We start from the raw sequence: 23,399 nt of genomic DNA, 5'->3' as shown, positions 1-23,399 counted from the left end.
CATGATATATTCGCACTCACACACACACTCCCGAATAGGGGATATTCCTCTACTTGGACAACTAGGTGGAGTAAATCTCTCGCAATTGCAAAAGAACTATTTTAAGAAACAGGCTTCCGCAGCTGTAACACCTCACAAACATGGCACAGAGTCACAAGTTGGACAAGCTACCCATCGACCCGTGACTGTTTCATGGGGCAATCCCTCTCTCCTGTCTTGGCGACAGTCTCTCGCAGGCTTGCATGTCAGATATTCACAGAAGCGGTGGTTTTTAGATGATATGCTTGTCACCGCCATTCTTGAACCTGATGTGAGTCTTCGAGGTGTATTCAACTCATTGGTCGGTTACTTTTCCGCCTTTGTTACTCTGCATCACGTCCATAAAGGGAACAATGAATCGCGCTTTCCCCCTTTCTCACTCTCTCTTCAACATCTTCTCAGTACATAGTTCTATACAATATTCCTGATTCAGTAACTTCGTCATCCTTGCTCGTCGCTCTTCACAGCATGGCTTCACAGCGACTCACGTCCGAGAGTGAAGGAAAGTCCCAGACTCATCTTATATATATCATCACCGATGGCGCCCCTGATCGGTCCCCCAAATCAACACAGACCGCCATCCGACTCAGAACGCTTCTAGGTATACAGACCACCAATGTCGGATATTCTTTCCTCGTCACAGACCCTCGTTGGTCACTCCGAGCGCACCAACTGGAGCGACCTTGTCGAGTGGAGCGTCGAAGTCGACTTTCTCGTCGCCAAAGAGAAGTCCAGCCAGACTTACACAGCAGAAGCCGACGACCGTACCCGGTGGGCTTGTCCTGCCACCGAGTCCAATCCCACAGCGGCATGTGTCGAGCACTGCGCTGAGTACCTCGCCCGCACCCTCATGAGCAAGCCTTGCGTCCAAGGCGCCGTTGCGTATAAGAATGACAGCACAGCCCCGGATGATCTTGCTTTTACCATAGAAAAGCCAGTCAAGGGCGAAGAGCCAAGCGGTGGTGACCATCGTATGGCCTACTGGCTCTTCACTCCAGCTCACAACGCTGTTGCTACCACTAGCAGCCCTGGAGACTACGAATGGGTCGGAGTTCGCCTCCGCTGTCCCTACACTTCGCTGCTGTCCATCCTCCCAAAGGACCGATATGGAGATCAAGACCTCGGAAGAGGAACTGCCCAGTCAGGGATGGCCCCAATTTCCCCCTTCAGGGGCAAGATCGAAATGGAGACTGTCCTAGGTCTTCTTCGCGCCGACACCAAGATTCACAGTAACTCTACATGCCAGCTCCGCGTATACATGAACCTCCAGCATGAAGGCTTCGACCTTACAGACGCCAAGAAGGCGCTCACGCTGGTCTGGCTCCTGGAGCCAGAGCTTCTCCTCGCCCTGCGACCTGATACCAAGGACCCGAAGCTCAGTCACTATGTCCCAATTACAGAGTCATCCAACATTGCCATGAGGCCAAGCAAATTCCTTCAAGAGGGCTCCCTTGACCAAGATGAGCGCGAGCGGACTTTGGCGTTGTCACGGCCTTCGTTCCCCGTTGAGGCGGAAATCATGGACAACTACATCCCCCAGTTGAAGAACCAACTCCTCCAGGAGCGCATCCACATGATCTGGAGTGCGGTCACGCTGCCCGAGCTTTCCGGAATGCTCAAGAACACTGCCGGCGAGATGACGGTCGCGCTAGACCTCGCCCCAGACACGAAGCCGAAGCTGGTGTTCCGCTATGGCCTGTGGCATCCCCAGCGTGAGGCCATGCAGTATTGGCTTCACCTATTTGGACGTCTCTTCCTCTTTGCCGTGGCTTCTGACGCTAAGCGCTTCAGAACGGCGGTGGCAAGCATCGAGGAGAAGATTGCGGAAGTTGAGAGGATGGAGCCCAAGGATCGTATGGAAGCAATGCTGACGCATTCGTTCGACCATGCCCTCAGCCATTACTGGAACGCACTCAAGAGGGCAGAGCAAAGTGGAGGATGTCTCTCTACAACGGCCTTGGACGGCCAGGGGGTAATGGAGGTTGGTTCCGCTAGAACCTATGCTGTTGACTCGGAGAGCAGCTCCTCGTCCTCGTCGAACGAAGGGCTCTGGCTCAGGCGCTCATAGATGAACAACAATAACAATTGTCAGCATAGTAGATAGATACTATCAGGTACCATAGCCAGAAATTCAATCCAAGTAATTTGATTCAAAAGCCAAAACAAGTCTGTGGAATCAAGTGTATATGCCGGCCCGGCCTCTATATCCCCTGAGCAGGAAATATCCTGGTCTGCTTCTCAACGTCTGGGTATCATCAAATCATCCAATGCTGCAACTACGTATCCAATCCAAGCCATTACACCTTGAGCTTTATCTTTTGCTGCCTCGTCTTCTTCTTCTTCTTCTTTCTGAGCGTGACAATGTGTCTCCTTTGCACGATGCGCACAAGCCAGTTGTAGATCATCTCTCTCATGAGAATCAGGATTGTTGCGACCACGGTAGGCACAGCACAGGCCCAGCTGTGATAATCATTAGCATATCATCAGAGGCATCAGAGACTGGACAACTTACAAATACCAAATAGGATGATGAAGATCGGGAAATGTCGCTTCGTCAAAGTTTTGACCAAAGAAACCAGTAATAAACGTAAGCGGTAAGAAGATAATGGTGACGGTAGTAAGCTGCTTCATCGACTCGTTCTGTCCAGCAGAAATAGTATTAAAGATAAGATCAATCAAATTGTCCGATGACTGCTTGAGCTGATGAAGGGACTCGGTGATCATGATGCAGTGATCGAGCACGTCGCCGAGGTACGTGTGTGTCATGGGGGTGATGATGACGCCGGATCCGGCGTTCTCGAGCTCTTTCTGGGCCTGATCGTGTGTCATGTACGTCTTGTGGTCGCGAAGAACGTTGACAACGTTGTCGATGGGGTTGAGGAAGCTGAGCATCTTATTGATCTCGCTGATGCAGATGTAGAGTTTCTTGCTCTGCGTGACGCTCGGCGCCGTGAGCACGTCGATCTCGATATCAGCAATGATATCCGTGTACACGGCCGTCAGGGGAATGGCAAGGTCGATGATGGCGTCAATGATGCCCTGACACAGTAGGGACGCGTCGTTGGACTCGCGCAGGATGGTGCCCGGCGTGCTAAGGCGCGTAAAGATGGGGCGTTCAATGTCGCCGGCCGAGACCTCGAAGAAGGAGATGACGGTGTTGTCCGATGTCAGGAAGATGGAGACCTGCTCCGCCGAGATGGCCATCTGGTAGGGCGCGAGGGACGAGTGATTCTCCATGAACTCGGTACGCGCCTCGTTCCCAGAGGCATGGTATCGCTGTAGGGTCCGGATCATGCCAGTCTCTTGAAGATCTGTGGTGACATCCTGAGGTCGCAGTCCATGAGGCGGCGCATTCTTCTCTGGGTCCGACGACCTGCGGCTCCTCCAGAGCTCCCTGATGGATCCCCTCAGCGCATGGAACGACTTGCTCGAGTAGGTGCTGCTAGTATCGGTCGAATCATCGTCGTCGTCGACCAGGTGGACGAGCTTCTGCAGAGTCATGACAATGAAGGCGTGGTTGGGATACCAATCGGCCTTTGTGCGGTTCCTAATCTGCATCAGATCCTCCAGCGCCAGCTTGTGCAGCCCCTTCTTGTTGCCCACGGCCTGTATGACATCCCAACTGAGTCCATTGACATTGATCCAGCGACACTTGACCCAATCCTCCTTAGGCAGCTCCAGAAAGTTGATGAAGCCCTCATTGTCAAAGTGATGCTTGAGCACGGCCTGCTGCGAAAAGTCGATGACGGAGATCTCGCAGGGCGCCGTCAGAGTCGGCATTGACGCATGTCCGCCATCGGGGAGCATTGGGTCGTAGCCAGGCTCAGAGCCGGGCTGCCAGCCCGGGCGGGCGCTGAAGGTGGTATCGAATTCATCGTAGTCCTCGACAGTCTTAAAGGTCGGGGCGCGAGTCACTCGGCGGCGCAGCAGCGAGGGCGAAAAGGTCATCTGGCGATGCAGCTCAGTGTCGGATCGCGCAGGCCTGTTGGGACTGGCCTGGGGCGGCGAGAGGTTCTGGGTATCGACGGTGAGGTTGTATCGAACATGCCGGCTATCGCTGCTATCGTCGCCCTGATTGGATACGTTGGTGTTTGAGGAATGGCTCGGGCGGCCTTCGTCCTCGTCGTCTTGAGGCATGATGTTGTCGGGAAGGAGAGAGCGAACGCTGAAGATTGGAGAGGCCCAAGATCGAAGGTTTAACTGGGAGGAGAGAGGATAATCTGCAGCAGCCGCTCAAGCCACCAGGACCAGGAACCTCTTCAAGTGGGTAGAAAGGGGTGAAAAGGAAAAGACCCGTTTATGTCCATCAGGTAATACGAAGCCGAAAATAAATTCAAGGGTAAAGTTGGGTTGGGTTGCGTGCTGGCCTTGCATCCATGGATGGATGGAGCGTCGCGACGCAGGGGAACACCAGGTCCAGTCCCGTCAGCACCAAGATTGGTTTCAGGGATCGGCTGGGGCCTCGACCATCCAGAAGTGAAGCCACCGTCAGCGGCCAGCAGCGAAATCGACCAGGTAATGTCAGCGGGATTGATTCAGGCGTCGCTCGGCTCAGCTAGTGCCAGTTGTTCGTCTCGAATTTCGAAGCCGATTATCCGTCCCCTGTTGGAAGTCATCGCCAATTATGACGTTGCTGCGCTGCGTGTTTCGCTCCAAGGGATGGGATGGACCTGGGCGTCAAATTCCCCACGCCAATCGCCGATGCTCAGTTACATGCTGCCTTTGGCCAAGCTTCTGAACAAGCATTTCCAACCCACAATCTGCCGTCTGGGCGACAAATCAGCAAGTTAGTCATTCTCAAAGTTGAGTGGTTGTTAAAGATGATAGAATTTTTATTAGAAATAAGGTAAGAAATTTCTTTTAATATTTACAGAATTACCTCCTGGGAAGGGACCTCGAGTGGTAGGATCTTATTACAAGCTATCGCGGCGTGGGCGTATTAAGAAGACTTAATAATACAAAGCATATCGTACTCCTACTTGTAGTCTCTGAATACCTATCACGACGGCCTCATTGGTAGGACGTTTCAAAACACCCAGTACAACCAAGGGGCATGACCTTTGACACCTGCGGCCGGCCCAACGGGGACAACCTCCATGTCACCTCCCACTCTTCAGCTCCTCTAATGTACAACCCTCTTTTCATCCCTGAAGCCATCCTCGTCTCTGACATGTATCTCATCCCCGGCACGACGTCACAACGGCCCTGCTTCAGACGCTGGGGAACGTCTGGCGTCGTATAACACAGCCGGCGGAACTATTTTCGACCATTTCTGACCGGTCGATCGTGTTCAGCAGAGCACAAAAGGTCCCACACACCACATATCAAGCTGAAGGTCCAGACAGAATGTAATATGCAACAGTTGAAGAATGTGTTGCCGTATTGAGGGGAGCATTTTCCGATGAATGCCTATCTCACTGACAACATCGTGAGTAAATAACAAGACCTGTCTGAATAACGCCCCCAAACCCACCTTAACCTCGAAATGACTGCTCCTCTCTCCAAACGCCAAGTTAACACACCTGTCACGCCTTAAACTCCGCCCCTTTTAGCGTGAGTTGATTCCGTCTAATATCTTCACCAGTATCGTACAATCGCCAATGTTTCTTTTTCGATGCTACACGTTCTCCACGTAGTAGTAGAGACATGGGTAGCCAGGAACTGTAACCGAAGGGCAATTAAACCACCACTGAGAGCAACAGACCCTGTAGGTCATGATGAAGCGCGTGTTGTGCCAGCCAGGGACGCACTCGTCGGGGAACGAGAAGGGCACCTCGTTGATAGTATCAGGACCCCAGGCGTCGGCATCGTTTATTCTGTTCAGCTCTTCAAAGATCCGGTCGCAGGACGTATCAAACTCGAAGCCGCCATAACATCCGCAGAGGTTCACTAATAAGATGTAGCCGCACATGGGGGCATCTTGATCGGGGGGTAGCTTTCTCGGTCTGTTCGCTGCGCTGTGTCCCGACAAAGGTGCTCGGATAGGCACGGGACATGGTGATGCTGATGGCTGACGTCTTTTGAGGCAGTGGGATTCCGATTGCAGTCGACGCAGTCGGCATCATCTTGCCTTGCTGCGGATTGCAGAGTTGATTTGCCATCCATCACTCGCAAACGCACAATCCGCGACTGGGAGGGTTTGTTTAAACGAACGAGACAGCTTCATTTCCTGCTGGGAGCTCTCTACCATTGCTCGTGAGTGTGTAGCAACTTTCTCCTGTGCGAACCGGTTTGACAGCCGTCATCACTCGCTCCGAGAGGCAACGTGGTTATCCGTCCTTCAAAGCGTGACGAGAGAACCACAGCCCCCCGTCCGTGGCACCAGAATGTCACTAAGGTTCGAACGCCTATTGGGTCCATTGCATCGATGTTGGTCCATTGGCAATCCACTGGGATCGTATGTGACTTGTTGAGGTTTGCCGAAATCGGTCGCTTGACCGTCCACAAACCCGGGAGAGTCCGCAACCTCCTGCTTCAGGAAGCGCCCTCATTGAGCAGCAAATTTGACATCAAAACTCGGGACACGTCGTCTGGGTGAGGGGTTTCTTTGGAAATCGTGAGGTGATAGGAGCATGTCTCGTTGAGAGACCGATTCGAATGGATTCTCTCAGTGTGGAGTTTGCCCGAAGCTTGCTGCATGAGATGGTGTCGGGTCGTCGGGAGGGGCGATAGGCTATTGAAACGACGGGCCGCACTCGAGGTAGAATTTTTCTAATGTCAGTATAAAGTTTCGACCAAGCAAGAGGAGAGTCAGTCTTGGAGGGATAGAGTCAGGTGCAGCCAAAGACCTAATAAATAGAGTTAGTTCAGGCAGATGAGCGAGATCCAAGAGATGTCCTCAAGGCAACGGGCAAAACATCAATCCCCATGATCTCAAACGTGTGTCAAAAGATATGCTCCCGTGGTCAAGATGAGAAGTATTCATTGGTTGTGTTTGGGAGGAACAGAGACACTGCTGGTTGGGGTCCGGCAGCGGAGCAAATGAAACCCTCTCCCGTCCCTCCCACGTGAACCACTGATGTCACTTCCGGAGCAGCGTGTCCACCCCAGTGAACGTTAGCGGCCCCATGCAGTAGAGACCCCTGTTGGGACCCCTGTTGGCCTCCGGGTCCCGCGCCCTGCCTGATAGAACTTTACTGAGACGCCACCAGGGCGGCCATCTTATCGCTCGCTGCCTCGCCGGAGCTCTAAACTCTTCCCTTTATCAACCACACTCTCGACGCTGGCCCGTCATTTTTAACCATGGTTTGTCTTACTCCTCTGTATCACGAAGCTGTTACGCGGATTTTTAGCTAACAATGGCTTTTTATGAGGCCAACGAAAGCGATCCTCTCTTGTCCGGTCACGGCCGCTCCGATGACGCAGATAATCGCAAGGCTGTCCGGCACTCGCGCATTCGCGAGCTCGGCCTCTTTGTCTGGGCTCTTGTAGCCACCGCCGCAGTCATCGTCATTGCCGTCTGGACACAGCATGAGCAGCAGACGAGGCACGACCGCAATGTTCCCTCGGCGAAGCGAAACCTCGTTTTCATGGTCTCTGACGGCATGGGCCCCGCGCCGCTGTCCTTGACTCGCAGCTACAGGCAGTTCGTCCAGGGCCTCCCTCACGACGACGTCTTGACCCTCGACAAGCACTTTTGGGGATCCAGCCGTACTCGCTCCAGCAGCTCCCTCGTCACCGACAGCGCTGCCGGCGCGACCGCCTTCTCTTGCGGCAAGAAGAGCTACAATGGTGCCATCGCCGTCCTGCCAAACCACGACCCCTGCGGAACCGTGCTCGAGGCTGCGAAACGCGCCGGATACCATACCGGTCTCGTTGTTACAACCAAAATCGAGGATGCTACACCTGCATGTTTCAACTCCCATGTCAGGGTCCGAGAAATGGAGGACGAGATCGCTCTCCAGCAGATCGGCGAGGGCGCCCTTGGACGGACTGTAGACCTTATGCTTGGTGGTGGCCGATGCAACTACCTCGCCAAGGGAACTGAGGGCAGCTGCCGAGCCGACGACACGGATGTCATCAAACTTGCCACTGAGAAGCACAATTGGACTTACACCGATAGCCGCTCTGGCTTTGATGCCCTCAAGGGCGGCGAGAACGTCGAACTTCCCTTCTTTGGGCTCTTTGCACCCTCTGACATTCCCTTCGAGATTGACCGCCGAAACCTCAACGACATCTACCCTTCTCTGAGTGAGATGGCCACGACTGCTCTTCGCGCTCTTGAGAAGGCGACCGAGAAGAGCGACAAGGGCTTCTTCATCATGATCGAGGGCAGCAGGATCGACCACGCCGGCCACATTAACGACCCGGCGGCTCAGGTCCACGAGGTCCTCGAGTACGACAAGACCTTCAAGGCCGTTCTCGACTTCATCAAGCAGAGCAAGACTGAAACCGTCCTTGTCGCCACCAGCGACCATGAAACTGGTGGTCTCGCCACCGCCATCCAGGAACCCGGTCACCTCCCAGTCTATAACTGGTACCCCAAGGTCCTTGCCAACGCTACCGCCTCGGCGGAGTGGCTTGCGGCCAAGCTCCACGCCCATCTTGCGTCTGAGTCTGAGTCGAAGAAGGACCTGGAGAAGCTCAAGAAGTATATCAACGAGGAGCTCATCATCCGCGGCCTTGGTATCTCCAACGCCTCGGACAAGGAGATCACCACCATCGCCGAGCACCCCGAGAGCGCTCTTGTCCTCTTCTCGGCCCTCATCTCCCTGCGGGCCCATGTCGGATGGAGCACCCACGGCCACACGGCCGTCGATGTCAACATCTACAGCTCTGGCGGCCCGGGCACTGACGCCATCCGAGGCAACGTTGAGAACACTGACGTTGGCAAGTTCCTGCGCGAGTACCTCGATGTCGACGTGGATGTCATTACCGAAGAACTCAAGGAGAAGATGGACAAGTCTCTTCTTAAGGGTTCAGATGAACTAGATGAGGAATCGGTTCTTGGCAGTGCCGAGTACCACGTCCTCGCATCGATCTAGAATAGATGGCATTATAGAAGCTGTCGCTAGAGATCACATCTAAGAGGAGGATGTTTACAGAATGAAACTGGGACTTGAGTATAGGCATTCATGATTCACGAATGTTTTCGATAATCGTTTTCAAGGGGAATTGACACTGGGCAACATTGGGAGTAACATGTTGGAATATCCATGTTTGATTTGGTCTCTTGACTTTGGTAGTTGTCGTCACTAGAATATGACTGAGATCAATGGACGTTGGGTAGGCAGACGAAACAATTCATTCTATTTCAAACAACAAGAGTCTCAGAAGCGAATCACCATGATAGAGTGAAACTATTATCAATTCGACAAGAGCGCTATCTCAGTATGAAATGTTGATATCCATAGATCATAACGCCAACTCCACCCTTCCATCCCAGGAGAACCATACTGTGAAATCCATACGCTTGGCCCAGCCATCTATTCATTCGCTTTCTTATAACAAGACAATCAATCATCCAGACGCCAACCTGCTAACCCAACAAGAACCCCCCTTTTCGATTCAACTACACTTCCCTATCCACCAACCCTTCCTTCGGATCAAGATCTTATACTGACATGAGGGCGATGATGTCAAGTCTCGGTATGAGGGACAGCATCCACGTTGTATCGCACATATAGCCTGTCCAAGAAGTGGGAATGGCGGATCCCATTAGGTCGGGCCCTGGCGAACGCATCAATAGCCTCTCGGACACCATAGCCGCACCGCTCAACGAGATAGCACACAATAAAGTATCCCGTGCGGTTGAAGCCGTAATGACAGTGGACTCCAACGACGCACTTTTCTGGGTTGGGCCAGTTTTCGGCGACAGCCCGCTCCGCCTGCTTCTCGCGGAGTCCATCGACAAGTTTAATAAAGGCCTCGATCTCGTGGGCCTGTGGGGGGATCTTGGACACGGTAGGAAACTTGTGGTAATGAACGCCAGCCCGATCCAGTCCGCGGGGGTCATAGACGGGTTGGTCCTTGGAGATGTCGATAACATCTTTAACAATGTCACCCCACTTGTCGACAAAGTTGGGTGGGCAGTGGACGTCGTCGGCTTCGCGAAGTGTCTTGAGGGCGCGGAAGACAGGGTTGTCGACAGGGCCAATCGGCTCAGAGACGGGGTTGACTGACTTCCACTTGGCGAGATTCTTGACATCCCACTTTCCTTCACGGGATAGATACTGCAGCTGCCAAGCAAGGGATAGTCTGTTTGTGATATGCGTAGCGAGGAAGTCGGATATTAATCCTGCAACGGCACGAACTGAACAGGGGGTATATAGAACGGCGTGCGTTGCAGGAGGTGGCATCACAATGGATCTAACCACCTTCTTGGGATGATTCGGCTGCGGTGGCAGTTCGGCCAGCGTCTCGTTTGGAGTCGAAGGATCATTAGGACTATCGCTGCTGGAGCTTTCGGACCTGGGTTGCCTGATGACTTGGAAATCCTCATCCCGAAGATCGTCAATGGCTTGAGGGATGTGATCTCGTGGCCGTACCGAGGTGTTGACAGGAGCAGCAGCATCAACAATCGTTTGGTCTGTCTCTTCTCCGTCATCGGGCTTTGATGTTTCTTTCTCAGGGTCCAGGACTTTGGTGATCTTGTCAACCTCCTTGGGGGAGACGATGTTGTCATTCTCCCCCGCGATCAGGTAAACAGGAATATCCAGGCCCGCCCAGGTATCCAAAGTAGGAATGCCGCCTATCGGTTGACCGTCCTTGTAAACTGGCAAGGCGCCGTTCGCCATTCGCCTCCAGACTGGGGTCCGGCTCTGCTTGTTGAAGCGGTACTGGAGAATTCGGGTTGCTTCATCAGCACCTTCTCCAACGAAACGCTTGACACTTGGGCTCTCCGGACCACCCCAGCCGTCCCAGGCTCTCCACAGATCGAATAGCCAGCCTGGAATTCGCAACGCCCTCCTGGCCCATGTAGTCGTTGACTCATTGGGTGGGCTGGACACTGGACAAATAGCCACCAATCCTACCACATACTGTGACAGAGAGGTTGCATGGGCCAGCTTCGTGTTAGCCAATTGGGCAGAAAGAGCCGTTCCCATACTATGACCGATCAGAACGACACGTTGACCTGCATCCTTGTCGCGGTAATCCTCGATGATGATCTCCAGGAGCTCTACCAGGGCCTCTGTCGTGTAAGCTTCCCAACTGGTGACCGAGAAGTCGGACCGTCCGCATCCGGGGTAGTCGATTGCCAAACAGGGGGCCAGGTCAACAAGACTGCTCAACAGTGGGTGAAATTGAGCGACAGATCCTCCAAGTCCATGGAGGAAAACGAGCAGCGGTAGCGGCGCGGGGTTCTTGGGCAGCTGTTCGGCTTTAGCATGCTGGCGGTAGAAGACTCGGATCCCGGAATATTCGAAGCGGCTGGTGCTGTAAGACTTGAAGTCTGAGTGATCCTTGAGGAGGGAGGGGTCCGTGAGATGAGGGTCAGTGGAGTCTATGGCCTGTTGGAAGGCCGCGGAGTGAGGAGCCGTCATGCCGTGCGTCTGAGAGGAGAGCGTGCTCAATGGATGACTGCTGGGGTCCAATTGAAGTGGGATAATGTTGTCGCAGGTAGATATGGGGTTGGTGGAGGACAGATGCCAGGTGTAGTTGAGCCGCAATTAATGGATTGGGCTGCAGTTGAAAGGCCGAGCTCCTCGGTAGCTCCTACCAAGTAAGGGTATCCGAGATTTGAAGCTGTTGAGTCACCGCCAAGGGTATAACAAGAGTAACTTGGAGTTTGCGTTTGTTCCCTTGGTGCCACCGGGACCGGAGCCTCTCCAGCCGGCACAGAGCGACGTCAGGACAGAGGAGGACAAGGCCAGGCTCACCAGGCCAATTGATATGGTGAAGGCGCCGTGCAAGTGCCGGGGATAGGTCCGGGCATCTGAGAGCGACCCAGGCCTGGGCTGGGTTTTTGAAGACCTCTTTGACCCTAAGGCCCCACGGAAATCGCGGTCAAGACGCGGGCGCGCGAAAAAAAATTTCAAAAGAAGGTCAAGAGTGGCTTGAGTAGGACAGTCGCGGTGTGAGGCTGGAGCTTCAGTGGGGAACTCGATCTTGCTCACGAGATGCTTTAATTGGCGATGATGGGATTTTGAGATTGAGTCTGTCGGCGATGAATTGAGTCTGAGGTTGGGCAGCCAATCGTGGCATTGCATCATCCGCCTGGGGTCGCGAAGGGATCGTCATTGGAAGAGCGATTGCGGCGAATCATCTGTGCAGCAGATAAACATGGGGTTGAATTCTTGCTTATCTAATATTGACGACAGCCCTAGAGAGGGCTACCCTGAACGACAATGGAATTTTGAAGAAATGGTCGAATTATTGACGGTGAGCACATATAGTTTTTATGATGGAGTGTCTTATTATAGCGAGATATTGATAGGCAAGTTGTATAAGTACGTATGGGCTATAATGTGACAGTGAATCGCGACTATTGACCTACTAGCTGGGGCTCCTTCATCTCAAAATCGTAGGCGGCTTGATGAAACACAAGATTGGAAAAACACAGCATCACAACAAGCCAGCTATGAGCAAGTGCCATTTAAGCCAGGCCCTATGGAATACAGGAGTTGTCCAACACAGATCGTCAAGAGTGGGCGTTCATATACACTACCTACTATACATCCATCATGCGCCAACATTGTCTAACCTATTGCCCACCATCCAACCCAACTACCAAAGAGTACAATAGCCATCCATGATGCTCATAATGTTACATTATATGTATACAAGTCCCTCATAACCTTACCATCCCATTACTTGGCCCCAACCCCGTCTTTCCATCCGATAGGTATCAAGGCGGCCGCCACATCCGACACACCTCTCTCCGTAGCTAATAGGTTGAACTGCGCAGCGGCGTTCCTCGTATCCAGTATCTCGACTCGCATTCCTAACTCGGCCAGGTGTCGCCTCGTAGCAGGAGCCAGCGGCATGATGGATGGGCCAACTCCGATGATCAGAAGGTCTATGATAGAGTTAGCCAAGTGTTGCCAACAACCGTCTCCCAATGAGCAGCAAGGCAGAGGATGGACGGTGAGATAGATGGGAACTCACCAGGGCGAGGCCATATCAAATCAAACAAGGCGAATGCTTGAGGCGGAAGCTCAAATTGGCCCTTCTTGTTGGTGAGGTTCAACGAACCTTTCGCCTCCCACGGCCGCCAGTTGAACACCTCTCCGTCGACCAACAATGCGCCGTTACCGTCCGTGATTGTAGCGCCGCTGTTCAGACCAAATCCATCGTACATGCAAACGTCGACCGAGGTTGAGGGGATGGGAGTGTTGCCGAGTATGTCGAGTTCGCCAAAGTCGGTCGGAGGAGCCTGCGCCGGCGGTTCTTGGCCCTTTCTCCGACCAGGGGCTTCGTGGAAGGCTCGACGACATGATATAGGTTGCGTAGGGGCGTGCGAAAACGTCGGAGAAGAGGTTCTGAGAGCTGCGATCGAGGAGTGGGAGGGTCGGATGGGCTGGGAGAGGGCCTGGCGCACAACGCGCTGTGCGCTACACGGCCGAATAAAACTTCGCGATGCCATGTCTGAGACGTTGACCAACCGTCAAAGTATCGAGGACGCTCAGGAATAAGCAATTGATGGTTGGACAAGAGTTGGGCTTGGTGCTTGCAGGGTTCAAGTGGAAGAGGTTCAACGTGGGGGATGGATATTTTTTCCGGTCCCGCACGTCATGATGATTGCTCATCAAAGTACAACAACAATCTCCCGTCTATCACTGGGGTGCATGTTCTCTACGGGTCACTGATCATAAGACTTGAATCCACAAAGGGAATTAATTCAACCTCAAGGCGCCAGTAACTTTTCACCTAGACCCCGGAACATAGGCCAAAACCTTGGCACTCACTTCACCCACGCAAAGAAGCCCCAGTATCACTCATGCAGACGACAATCCAGTCCACGCCAGCTTGATGTTCTTTTTTCATTCAAACCACCAAGAGGAAGGTAGCAGTCCTAAAGACGGCAGACGGCCAGCCATTCTGGCCCCGGCCCGATGTATCATGCAGTCCCTTTTGCCCTAATGAACACCAAAGCAGTGAACCGAGTCCCCAGAGTTCCTTGCCCTTCCCGCGCAGAAAAAGCCAACTAGAAATTGCATTTATTTCTTCTTCTGGCTCTGCTCCTGCTCCTTCAACACCTTCTTGACGATCTTCTGCTCCTCGATGAGGAAGGCACGGACAATGCGGTCACGGACGCAGCCACCGCATCGGGAACCACCGTAGGCGCGCTGGACGGTCTTCTTGGGCTTGGAGATCTGGGAGTACTCGCGGGGTCGGAGAGCGGGAATCTATGAGACGGGAAAGTTAGTCCTTGTGTTCTGTGTGACTATGTCCGAGAAGCCCTTTGTGGTGGTGAATGTTTCGAGACGAGATGAGAGAGGTTGGATAGAGGGTTCGTTTCGGTAGAGAATTCAGTCAGTGTGGTGTGTCGGTGTCCTCGTCTGCTGTATGCGTGTCCTCTATCCAGGTCCCAACACTCATCGTGCTCGTCTCGTCCCATCCGCCACGTCGCAAAGAATTCGCTGCTGTCGAGGTCGACTTACGCCAGAGAGCTTGGAGCCGCAGTCACCGCACTTGGGGACAGTGCCGCGCTTCTTGATGTGAAGCAGGCGGAGGTCACCACCGGGGGTCTTGATGACCCGGGTTCGGTTGGAGGTGGTGTTGTAGCTGTTGGAGAAGCGCAGGTTAGCCACGGCGGTCGCAAGCAATGGCTCGAGTATTCATTTCGAGACCATCTAGACAGGAACTCACCCGTTGCGGCGGCGGTAAGTGACTCGTTGGGAAACCATTTTGGCGGCTGGTGGTCGTCGGGAGTTGCAATGAGGATCTCACCAAGAACGAGAATGAATTTCGAGGCTTTTGGAAATTTTGTGTGGGTGGGAAGCTGGATTGTGCCCGCTAAACCGACGAATCAGAGTGGGGCAGTGGGCTGCCCGAACGCCTCACGTGACAATATTCTCTCTTCACCTGAGTTCTTCCACTCAGGATCTGGTTAGCTCCACATTGAAGGAGACTGACGAATAGGCTTTGAGCAACATATTGGATCCTCTCTCCTCAGGCTCATGTTACTCAGGACTCAGTCGAGTATGGGCGAACTCGTATTTCCGGATCATGGCCGAGGAACTTGTTAGCCAAGGTTCCTTTTGGGATGCGGAACTCGTTGTCGTGAGTTGATTGACAGTATGAATATGACCAGCGAGCAACCGACGGATCAGGGTTGGTCACTGGTCGAGTTAAGCGAATCTGTCACCGAGGCGTAGGAGGGTTGCAACAATAGACGGGGATGGCATTGTCTAGATCCTTAACCTGACTGGATCTATGTCGCTCAGACTTGGGTCTGAGCAGTGCAACTCTACCTGACATTACCTAGAACCTGTATCTAAAAGAACGCCCTTAATATCACATCAAAGAATAACCATAAACCAAAGCATTATGGACATCATCATTTCTTGTCAAGAGTGAACCAGTCGGGGTGGTCCTGGTGTCGCCATGGCACGATGCCATTCGGCTCCTCTGCTTGCCTCTTCTGGACTTGAGCAGCTATTTGCTGGCTGAAGTCATCGCGCATTAGTTCGGTGAACTCCTTGACGTTGTTCTGCGCTTCAGTGATGGACTTCATGTAGGCGGCAAACATGGCGTCGGCTGTGATGAGATGCATCAGCTGAAGTTGTTTCCGTGTGGGAATAGGGCGCCTACGTGAGGGCTGCTTCTGCAGAAGCGGCTGGATCATCTGCGGTATGGTGTCTCTCAAGAGCCGAACCTGAAACGAGAGCCGGATCAGCAAGTTTGCGCCTCGGTTTCTTTCCTTGGAAGCACCATTACCTTGATATGCAGGAGCTTGAGCCGCTGCATGGCTTCCTCGAGACGGGCTTCATCCCATTCACCCTGGCCGGCTGCATCTGGCGCCTGGGATTGATTCTGGGTGGGTGGCTGCTGGTTCATGGCAGCAAGGAGTTGTTGCTCTCCGGGCTCAACTAAACGACGGGTGTGAGGGTATCCAAGACTTGAGGGTGTCGAGCAGCAACACGAGCGCAGCCGGTGGCCGAGACCAGATGAGACGAGCAGAGGGCAACAATGACCAGGCTGGGGAGAGTGCGTACGGCTCTGTTTTTAAAAAAGAACACAAAAAAGCCACTGCGTGCAGCAGGTGCAACGAATAATTCTAGAAAGTTAAGGTTGGAGGTTGATTCCCAGCTGCGTTTGCCTCCGCGTCGGGGACGGGTCTGGGCGACGTGCGTGGGGCCAGGGGAGGAAGAAGCTTTGACGTTTCGGTGTTACCACATCTCTCGGGTTATTTTGCCTGCGAGCCAGGTACTATCAGAACCGAGTCGGCTGGCAGCAAGGAACCAGGAACGGCCAGCCCGCACCGTGTCGATCTGGTGACATGCGTGTTGGTGGTCTTTGTTGAAAGAAAGAAGAACAGCATCAGTGATAAAAATAATATCTTCTACGAGATGCAAGCAGATTTTGAGACGGATTGTATCCCCTCCTTGCTTTGGGCGAGCCCGCATCGCTGCGCCAGGCCGCTGCCAGATGCTCAATTGTCAGTCTATCACGTGCTAGCCATGCAGCTTGGGGAACTCAAGTTGACGTGGGAAGTCTCGCATCACCAGTTCCAAGAATCTACCTTCCTCTCAAAGACTCGAGGATATAACCACCATCTTCCCCCATCACCGAAAAGCATTGCCTTTGTGCAGCAACCTCGTCGACTCTGATACACCCGTCCTCCTATCTTTCTCTTCAGCCACACCCACGCCCTTCATTGAGCTACCTTCCGAATTCAAACACTCTTGTTCTCTCATCTGCACGGAGCGCCGCGACAAGAAGCTCCCGCAGAACGGGTACGTACTTCTGCCCCTTGCTGCAGGCGGAGTGGGCCTCGCTCGGACCGGATCAACACTAAACCTTGTAAGTGCTGTCGTCTTGTTCAACAGTGCGGATTGGAAAAATCCTTACAGCCCAGCCTCTTGCATAGTACATACCTACATCGACCGAATATACGACGACGAACTACGACCAACAGCGACTGCCCAGACGCGATTATCCCAAGCCTCTTATACCGCCACCACGGCCGCTCTTTTCTGGCAAGACACTTGCCCTCCCCACTTTCCCCAAAATTCCCCGTTACAACCGCCACCCTGGCTCAAGCAATCGTCATGCCGAATACACCACCTCCAGCGCTATTACCCCCACCAGAAGGCATCTTCAGGACGTTTGACGACTTGATGGCCTCTGTTCAGCGCGTCGCCAAGGATCAGGGCTACGGGATTGTCAAGTTGCGCGCCTCCAACTATCGCGACGGAAAGCCTACCCGTTACGATCTTGTCTGCGATCGCGGTGGTGTCAAGTATAACAGCACCGCCAAGAAGCGCAATCCATCGACGCGCAAGATCGACTGCCCTTTCCGTGCAAAGGCTGTCTGCGAAGTCCAGCTCGGGAATCAATGGCGCTTTGCCATCCAAGAAGGTCGTCATAACCATGAACCCCGGGTTCCCGCTGGCACTCCCGGTCAAGAGAACGCGCCGCTGGCCACCTCGATCCGCTCCTTCACCAACAAGCTCGATCGCCTCAACCACGACATGGCCCAGGGCCTGATGCGCATCGAGCAGCGCCTAGATAACATCGAGAAGCGAATGGAGAATCTCGAAGCGCGAGCGGGAGGATACGAGCCCCGATTCCAAGCTATCGAGTCCAGGCTCCAGGGGATGGAGGGACCGCGCATGGACGGTATGGGGATGGACGATGTTGAATCGCGCCTCCTGGCTTCAACGGTCATGTAGGAGCATGACTACACCACCATCAGTACTGCTGCGAGCTTTCCGGGTCTCTCCAGGCGAGAGACGCGTCGGGAACCCCCACAGCGGGATGATTAAACACGGCATGCGCGTGTCACTGCGAGTTTGACGGGGCATTTTGGCCAACAGTCAGTCGCGGGCCCAGCGGCCTTGTTTCACGACTTGCAGGATCCAAATGACAAACACAGTCATCAATGGAAAAGCGATTGTTCACGGAAACGACTTTCTACAGCAGGACGTACGATTGATGGAGGTTCTTCAGGATTGTTACTGATGACAAACTGCGGGATTGTTCTGGGCGTTCAGGGAAATGGGCCCACAAAGTTGAGGGCTCTGCGAGATTACTACTACCCCTTCATGAAGGCGCGCGCAAGGGAATGTTTCGGTCATGTTGGTCTTTTTGTCTGTTTGTTTTCACTTCTTGATTCCTGTTTCAACTTTTTTTGAGAGAAGGGCACCCGTCCGAGTTTTGTGAGCGACAAGTGAGTTGCCCTAGGTCATACCTATGGTGAGGCCGAACAGAGGGTTTGGTGTGTCAAAAGGACTACTTCTTTTAATGGGACTGGATGAGTATCTCCAGATGTTCTCGTTAGGACTGAGGATAGAGTATCCAGAGATGGAGGGTGTGTACAGTGCCTCAAGGCGACGAAAACCCTACCAAATGTATATGTCTGCCCATGTGGCTCTCACGTTTGTCTTGTCTTGTACCATGTATGTTTATGGGCCCTTGAAGCCATCACAGACTGTTATTGTCAGGGCATTTCTTTGGGCGGCTTGTCTAGTTGTATGACGGCTTGACATGAATGAAGCCCTGTTGTATCCATCAAGACACTCACTTTTGCATACTGTACACTTTTCTTTGAGCTCGGACCTCCTCTTGGATGCACGTTTCCATGTGGCATTCCCTAAGCGGCGTTTTCTGACCATGGTCGTTGACGCCTCGCACACTGTAGGCAAGCAAACATTTCCAATCTCTCAAGCACACCGGCCCCACGCATTGGATATTCTGCACCAGACGACCTGCAGTAGCACATCCCACCATGATGTTGCATTTTTTTTCCTTTTGTCTTTTCTTTGACCTCTGACCCCTCAAGGCGTGGAGAGGTTGCATCGAGTACTCTTGGTGTTTATGTGTGTGTGTGTGCACTGCCGCTCTTGTGCGACGGTGTTTGGAAGATTGAGAGAAGGATCGACAGCATGAGCCAGGATCTGGGAGTCCAGGAACTTGGGTACGAGTCTTGGAAGGGTATGATTCTACATCTTGTCGAGTCGAGATGCCCTGCAGCCACTCGAGGTGCGTACAAGCGAACGCTTTCTTTCTTTCTCCCCATGCCCATGCTTGGGCCCATGTAGGACAAAGGCGCCTCAACAAAGTGGACCTTCTTTTCAAGCTTCCAATTAGGCTATTTGCGGGATAAACGACTTTCTTGTCTGTCTCTCACACTCTCAAGCTAGAGGAAGCCTCACGAACAAGTTTGGACATCAGCTCCGTTCCCACCAACAAAAGAGAAAGAGAGGGCCATGCAGTCCCAACTTCATGGAGTTAGCAGACGCCGATGCCAGACGCAGCCTCACTGGGCGCCTCCCCGACCGACCCGACACTCTGGTAACGACGATGAATGGCTTTTTGAGTATAATGCTCTTATTCGCCCTCGAGGTTTCGCGGGCCTCGTCACAGGGCATGAATCACACGAATCCGGGCGGTCTCTTGTCTACTGCTATAGAACTAGGGAGGGGGGTGTCAAGTTTGCCGTAGTGTGTTGGTTCACCGCTGCGCTGAGCCGGCAGGCCATTGAGTGAGAGTCATCACATACAGAGAGAGAGGCAAACAATCCAGGTCCTCGGCAATGGGAGATGGGGGTCGACGGGCTGAGGAGGGGGCTGAGCTGGTATCTTGACGTCTTACTCCGCCCTTGAGCAGAAAGCCTCCGAATCGACAAGGAATGTGCTATTCAGACTATCGACAAAAAAACACAACGAGGTCAGCTGCGTGGCGGGGAGAGGCATTGGCGAGCCTTGAGGCCATGCGGTTTCAACAAGCTGGGCATACATGTTGGCAGCCGTCGGCCTACCTACAGAGACTCGAGAGTACCATTCGGTGGCGGCTGCCTGCAGTCCAGCCTGCGTGGATGGCTAGATCCGCGGCATCTCTGCTGTGGATGCAGCATCCCGGGTAGGGATGCCAGCGGCCCTACCCCCCGGCTGCTTGTACGCCGGGCCCGTCAAAGCGGGATGCCTTGTGTTACCAGAGGTACAAGGTCGCCCCCTCCCCGCGGCAGTGTTTTCTTTCTCGCGGATATCGTCACCATAGCTGAATCTGTTTGTCAAGGCCTCGAGCTGTTGGCCATGCACACTGACCCGGTCATTTCCACACCGAGAAACCTGCGCATGACGATCTTACCGTCTGCATCTGTCTGTCACAGAAACTGAACCAACAAACACGAAACTGCCTTGCACGACCGATAACTGGGGGGCCGAGATTCGAGGCCATCTGACCCTGCGGCTATCCAGCTCGCCCCCTGATGTGCCGCTCTTCCGAGTTGAGTATCCCGATGACAGTGTCTGCCGTCTACTACTGATGACTCGGCAGGGGGTAGACAAGGCGTTTGTTTGACTCTCGGTTACGTGCTCGAGCTCACACTTGCTATTGTCAAAGGACATGTACAGAAATGGAGATGTACGAAGCGAGGCTGGCAAACTCGAGATTGCCTCAATATCTGGCTCCCAGCGTCAGAACCAGGTCCCACCTAACATGCTACCTCGCAGCAAGCATCCGTCTTTCCTCTTCAGACCATGTCAGAGGAGTCCGAGACACAAAATATCCTGATAAACTCTCCAGCTTCCAAACCCGGGAAAGCAATCTCGGTAGCACTTGTAGGTCTGGTGATACCCAGGCTCCCTGGAGGCCGTTATCCGAGACACGAGGCCCATCACCACGTGCTTGCATTTCCCGAGATCACGCCCAAGTTTCGTAGGCACAGTATCCGCATTCCGGGTATCAAGTCGGGGAAGTCACCTGAGAACCCGGGTGGTTTGGCAAGGCTGGATGCATCAGAGACCAGGCTACCCGCTGCGTGGATAGCCTGTTTGGCCAGCAGCCCTGTCTAGCAGAGGTTGGAAGCCTTGTGACACAAGATGAGGCTTTCGTTCCGCTCGCAAACATGTTGGCCATACGATTTCCGAGGAAGCCGCATACCCGAAGCTGAAGCCATGGTTCTGGTTCCGCTTGTATTTGCGTGCCAGTTCGGGGACAGTCTTCAAGGTACTCACCCGCCGTGTCATCCGTTCTTGACTAATTTAACCATGAACGAGATGATCCGAAGTAGTCCTTTGTAGACCGAACCGACGGGCATAGTCCAGATCTTGCTATTGGAGTAATTCTCGGAAGGCTTTGTGTCCATGCTCCGTTTATACAACACATCTGGAGCAGTAACTTGGCATAGATAGTGCGAGAATCGACATGGATTGCAGTTGATATATGCTTCTAGCAAGCACACATCAATGACGCTGGCAACTCGTGGCATTTGTGCCTTGCATTAGTCTATCTTGACTAGAGTGGACCGAGTCTCTTGAGCTCAACCACTCCCGCCCGTGATGTAAAGAGTAGAACATTTTACCCATGAAAGGCAAACGCCAGTATCATGTGCGGCTCCGATCGACGGCCGGGATCGACGACGACACTGATTTGATGCGGTTGGGTGTTCCAGAGACCGAAGTCCATATCAAACTGGAGGGAGTAACTATCATAGAATCATTGCCAAGTTGTGGTCGTTTCGGGGCATCTCTAATACGAGGAGGACTCGAATAGGACTCGAAGAGTTGCGAGTATCAAGGCGTCATGACTTATACGAGTTACTGCCGTTAGACAATGTAGAACCCAGTTATGAACATTAGCAACCATGTACCACACAATACCAGTGCAATACTCTAGCCATTTGAATCTCTTCTCAAATAATTGCACAACAGAATGATGCCTGGCTTTCTCCTTGTCATGTTCACCATCTACAGCTTAGATAAGCGCCCAGACAATATTCTCACTCTCAACGCGTCTTCTCGTCCTCGGAAACCCACATAGGATACGAGAACAGATCCAATCACCTCACGACAACTCACATCTCACCTTGGCGAAAATGATACGGCCTGCGGGGTCACCACGGTGAGTCCCTGTCGATCTAGGCACTCAGTGGGATAGTCAGATCGATCCGTCCCAGATCAGCATCATCATCACCATCACCATCAACCAACATGTCCGGACAATACGCCAACGCCGTCTACTACCCCTCGTGGCGCGTCTACAAGGAGCGTCCACCTTCTTCCCTGGATGTCTCCTCCATCACACACGTCTTCTACGCCTTTGTCGGGTAAGTCCTCAAGCCAGCCACAGATCGCCAATCGCAGGCTAACATGTTCTAGCGTCAACGAGGATGGAACCCTTCGGGTATGCAGCCGCCTATAATGCAACCTCTCTGAAACATGGAGCACTCGCTTATATCCGCAGACTCTCGACGAATGGGCCGACAACGACATGGAAGTCGATGGCGAGAAGGGCTGCCTTGCAGCCGTTGCCAAATTGAAAACCGAAAACCCACACATAAAGACTATTGTGTCTATCGGCGGAGGCGGAAGCAGCAACGAGTTTCCTGGCCTAGCCGAGAGTGAGGACGCAAGAGAAACCTTTGCGCAGCAGATAAAGGAATTTTGCGATACCCATCAACTCGATGGCGTTGACAGTGAGTGTGCCCTGAAATGAAGTGCAAGCAGAGAGGCCAACATGTTTGAACAGTTGACTGGGAACATCCTCAGACTCCTGAGGCAGGACAGAATTATGTCTTGTTCCTTCAAGCCATTCGACAGGCTCTCCCGGCACCCGATTATCTCTTGACCAGTGCCCTCCCTGTGGGCGAATACTGTCTCAAGCAACTCGACCTGCCTACTGTAGGCGAGTTGCTCGACTTTCTCAACCTCATGGCATACGACTTCACCGGTGCATGGACCGACGTCTGTGGCCATCACGCGCAGCTTCTACCCCCAGGTGAAGACGACGTTTATCCAACTCTCCGCAGCTCGTGCCAGGCTGGCGTTGACTATGTCATCAACCACGGCTTCCCAAGCCACAAGGTTCTTCTCGGTATTCCAGCGTATGCCAGATACTTTGGCCAGGCACGTGGCCCAGGTCATCCTTTTGAAGGGGCTGGAGAGATGGACTATTGCGACCTCCCAGGCGAATGGGTTGAAGGCGCCCATGTCGATGAAAGCGTTGCCGCGGCGTCCTTTGTCGACGAAGGTGGCGACAAGGGTTTCGTCTCCTTTGATGTCCCCGCCACGGTTCGTATCAAGGCCAGATATGCGAAGGCCATGGAATTGGGAGGTCTCTTCTACTGGACTGGTGCTGGAGATCGAACGGGCGATGAGAGTTTGGTCGCTGCGGGCTGGAACGAACTTCAATGCGCATAAAGTGATGGCATGGCATACGATTTGAGATAAGCAAGTCTTTCCTGTCATTCGATAGTTGTGTTGGGCAACTTAACTTAGGTTTTGGGTATCTACCTAGTGTGTTAGTGTCCA

At 53.2% G+C, this 23,399-nt stretch overlaps 8 protein-coding genes and 1 pseudogene across 9 annotated transcripts, besides 1 other annotated feature; 4 read left to right on the top strand and 5 right to left on the bottom strand.

Annotated features, from left to right (window-relative positions):
* Nucleotides 1-655: 655 nt before the first annotated feature.
* On the top strand, nt 656-2,107 carry NCS57_00878300 (uncharacterized protein; the record flags this gene model as incomplete). Its single annotated transcript, XM_053058587.1, has 1 exon — nt 656-2,107. The coding sequence occupies one exon, from the start codon at nt 656-658 to the stop codon at nt 2,105-2,107; it is 1,452 nt and encodes a 483-aa protein (XP_052912418.1).
* Nucleotides 2,108-2,336: 229 nt separating this feature from the next.
* NCS57_00878200 lies at nt 2,337-4,239 on the bottom strand (annotated as a pseudogene). Its single transcript has 2 exons — nt 2,552-4,239; nt 2,337-2,499 (listed from the first exon to the last, which is right to left on the bottom strand).
* Nucleotides 2,337-4,239: a sequence feature.
* Nucleotides 4,240-7,281: 3,042 nt separating this feature from the next.
* NCS57_00878100 (Alkaline phosphatase) lies at nt 7,282-9,023 on the top strand (the record flags this gene model as incomplete). Its single annotated transcript, XM_053058586.1, has 2 exons — nt 7,282-7,284; nt 7,332-9,023. 2 exons carry the CDS (start codon nt 7,282-7,284, stop codon nt 9,021-9,023), a joined length of 1,695 nt encoding a protein of 564 aa, XP_052912417.1.
* Nucleotides 9,024-9,617: 594 nt separating this feature from the next.
* NCS57_00878000 (TYR-PHOSPHATASE-2 domain-containing protein) lies at nt 9,618-11,522 on the bottom strand (the record flags this gene model as incomplete). The annotated part of the gene is made up of 1 exon (XM_053058585.1): nt 9,618-11,522. The coding sequence occupies one exon, from the start codon at nt 11,520-11,522 to the stop codon at nt 9,618-9,620; it is 1,905 nt and encodes a 634-aa protein (XP_052912416.1).
* A 1,266-nt stretch (nt 11,523-12,788) lies between these two features.
* On the bottom strand, nt 12,789-13,564 carry NCS57_00877900 (uncharacterized protein; the record flags this gene model as incomplete). The annotated part of the gene is made up of 2 exons (XM_053058584.1): nt 12,789-12,997; nt 13,087-13,564. 2 exons carry the CDS (start codon nt 13,562-13,564, stop codon nt 12,789-12,791), a joined length of 687 nt encoding a protein of 228 aa, XP_052912415.1.
* A 574-nt stretch (nt 13,565-14,138) lies between these two features.
* NCS57_00877800 (60S ribosomal protein L34-B) lies at nt 14,139-14,828 on the bottom strand (the record flags this gene model as incomplete). Its single annotated transcript, XM_053058583.1, has 3 exons — nt 14,139-14,327; nt 14,583-14,706; nt 14,791-14,828. 3 exons carry the CDS (start codon nt 14,826-14,828, stop codon nt 14,139-14,141), a joined length of 351 nt encoding a protein of 116 aa, XP_052912414.1.
* Nucleotides 14,829-15,481: 653 nt separating this feature from the next.
* Nucleotides 15,482-15,981, bottom strand: NCS57_00877700 (uncharacterized protein; the record flags this gene model as incomplete). Its single annotated transcript, XM_053058582.1, has 2 exons — nt 15,482-15,799; nt 15,862-15,981. The coding sequence occupies 2 exons, from the start codon at nt 15,979-15,981 to the stop codon at nt 15,482-15,484; spliced, it is 438 nt and encodes a 145-aa protein (XP_052912413.1).
* Nucleotides 15,982-16,686: 705 nt separating this feature from the next.
* On the top strand, nt 16,687-17,819 carry NCS57_00877600 (uncharacterized protein; the record flags this gene model as incomplete). The annotated part of the gene is made up of 1 exon (XM_053058581.1): nt 16,687-17,819. Exon 1 carries the CDS (start codon nt 17,196-17,198, stop codon nt 17,817-17,819), a length of 624 nt encoding a protein of 207 aa, XP_052912412.1. The 5' UTR covers nt 16,687-17,195.
* A 4,145-nt stretch (nt 17,820-21,964) lies between these two features.
* NCS57_00877500 (Chitinase) lies at nt 21,965-23,288 on the top strand (the record flags this gene model as incomplete). Its single annotated transcript, XM_053058580.1, has 5 exons — nt 21,965-21,990; nt 22,046-22,195; nt 22,248-22,272; nt 22,333-22,564; nt 22,618-23,288. The coding sequence occupies 5 exons, from the start codon at nt 21,965-21,967 to the stop codon at nt 23,286-23,288; spliced, it is 1,104 nt and encodes a 367-aa protein (XP_052912411.1).
* Between the last annotated feature and the right edge of the window lie 111 nt (nt 23,289-23,399).

This window comes from Fusarium keratoplasticum, chromosome 6, assembly GCF_025433545.1.
Source record: "Fusarium keratoplasticum isolate Fu6.1 chromosome 6, whole genome shotgun sequence".
NCBI classification, from domain to species: domain Eukaryota; kingdom Fungi; phylum Ascomycota; class Sordariomycetes; order Hypocreales; family Nectriaceae; genus Fusarium; species Fusarium keratoplasticum.
Note: the sequence above shows the minus strand (reverse complement) of the source record. Positions and strands in the feature narration are given on the sequence as shown.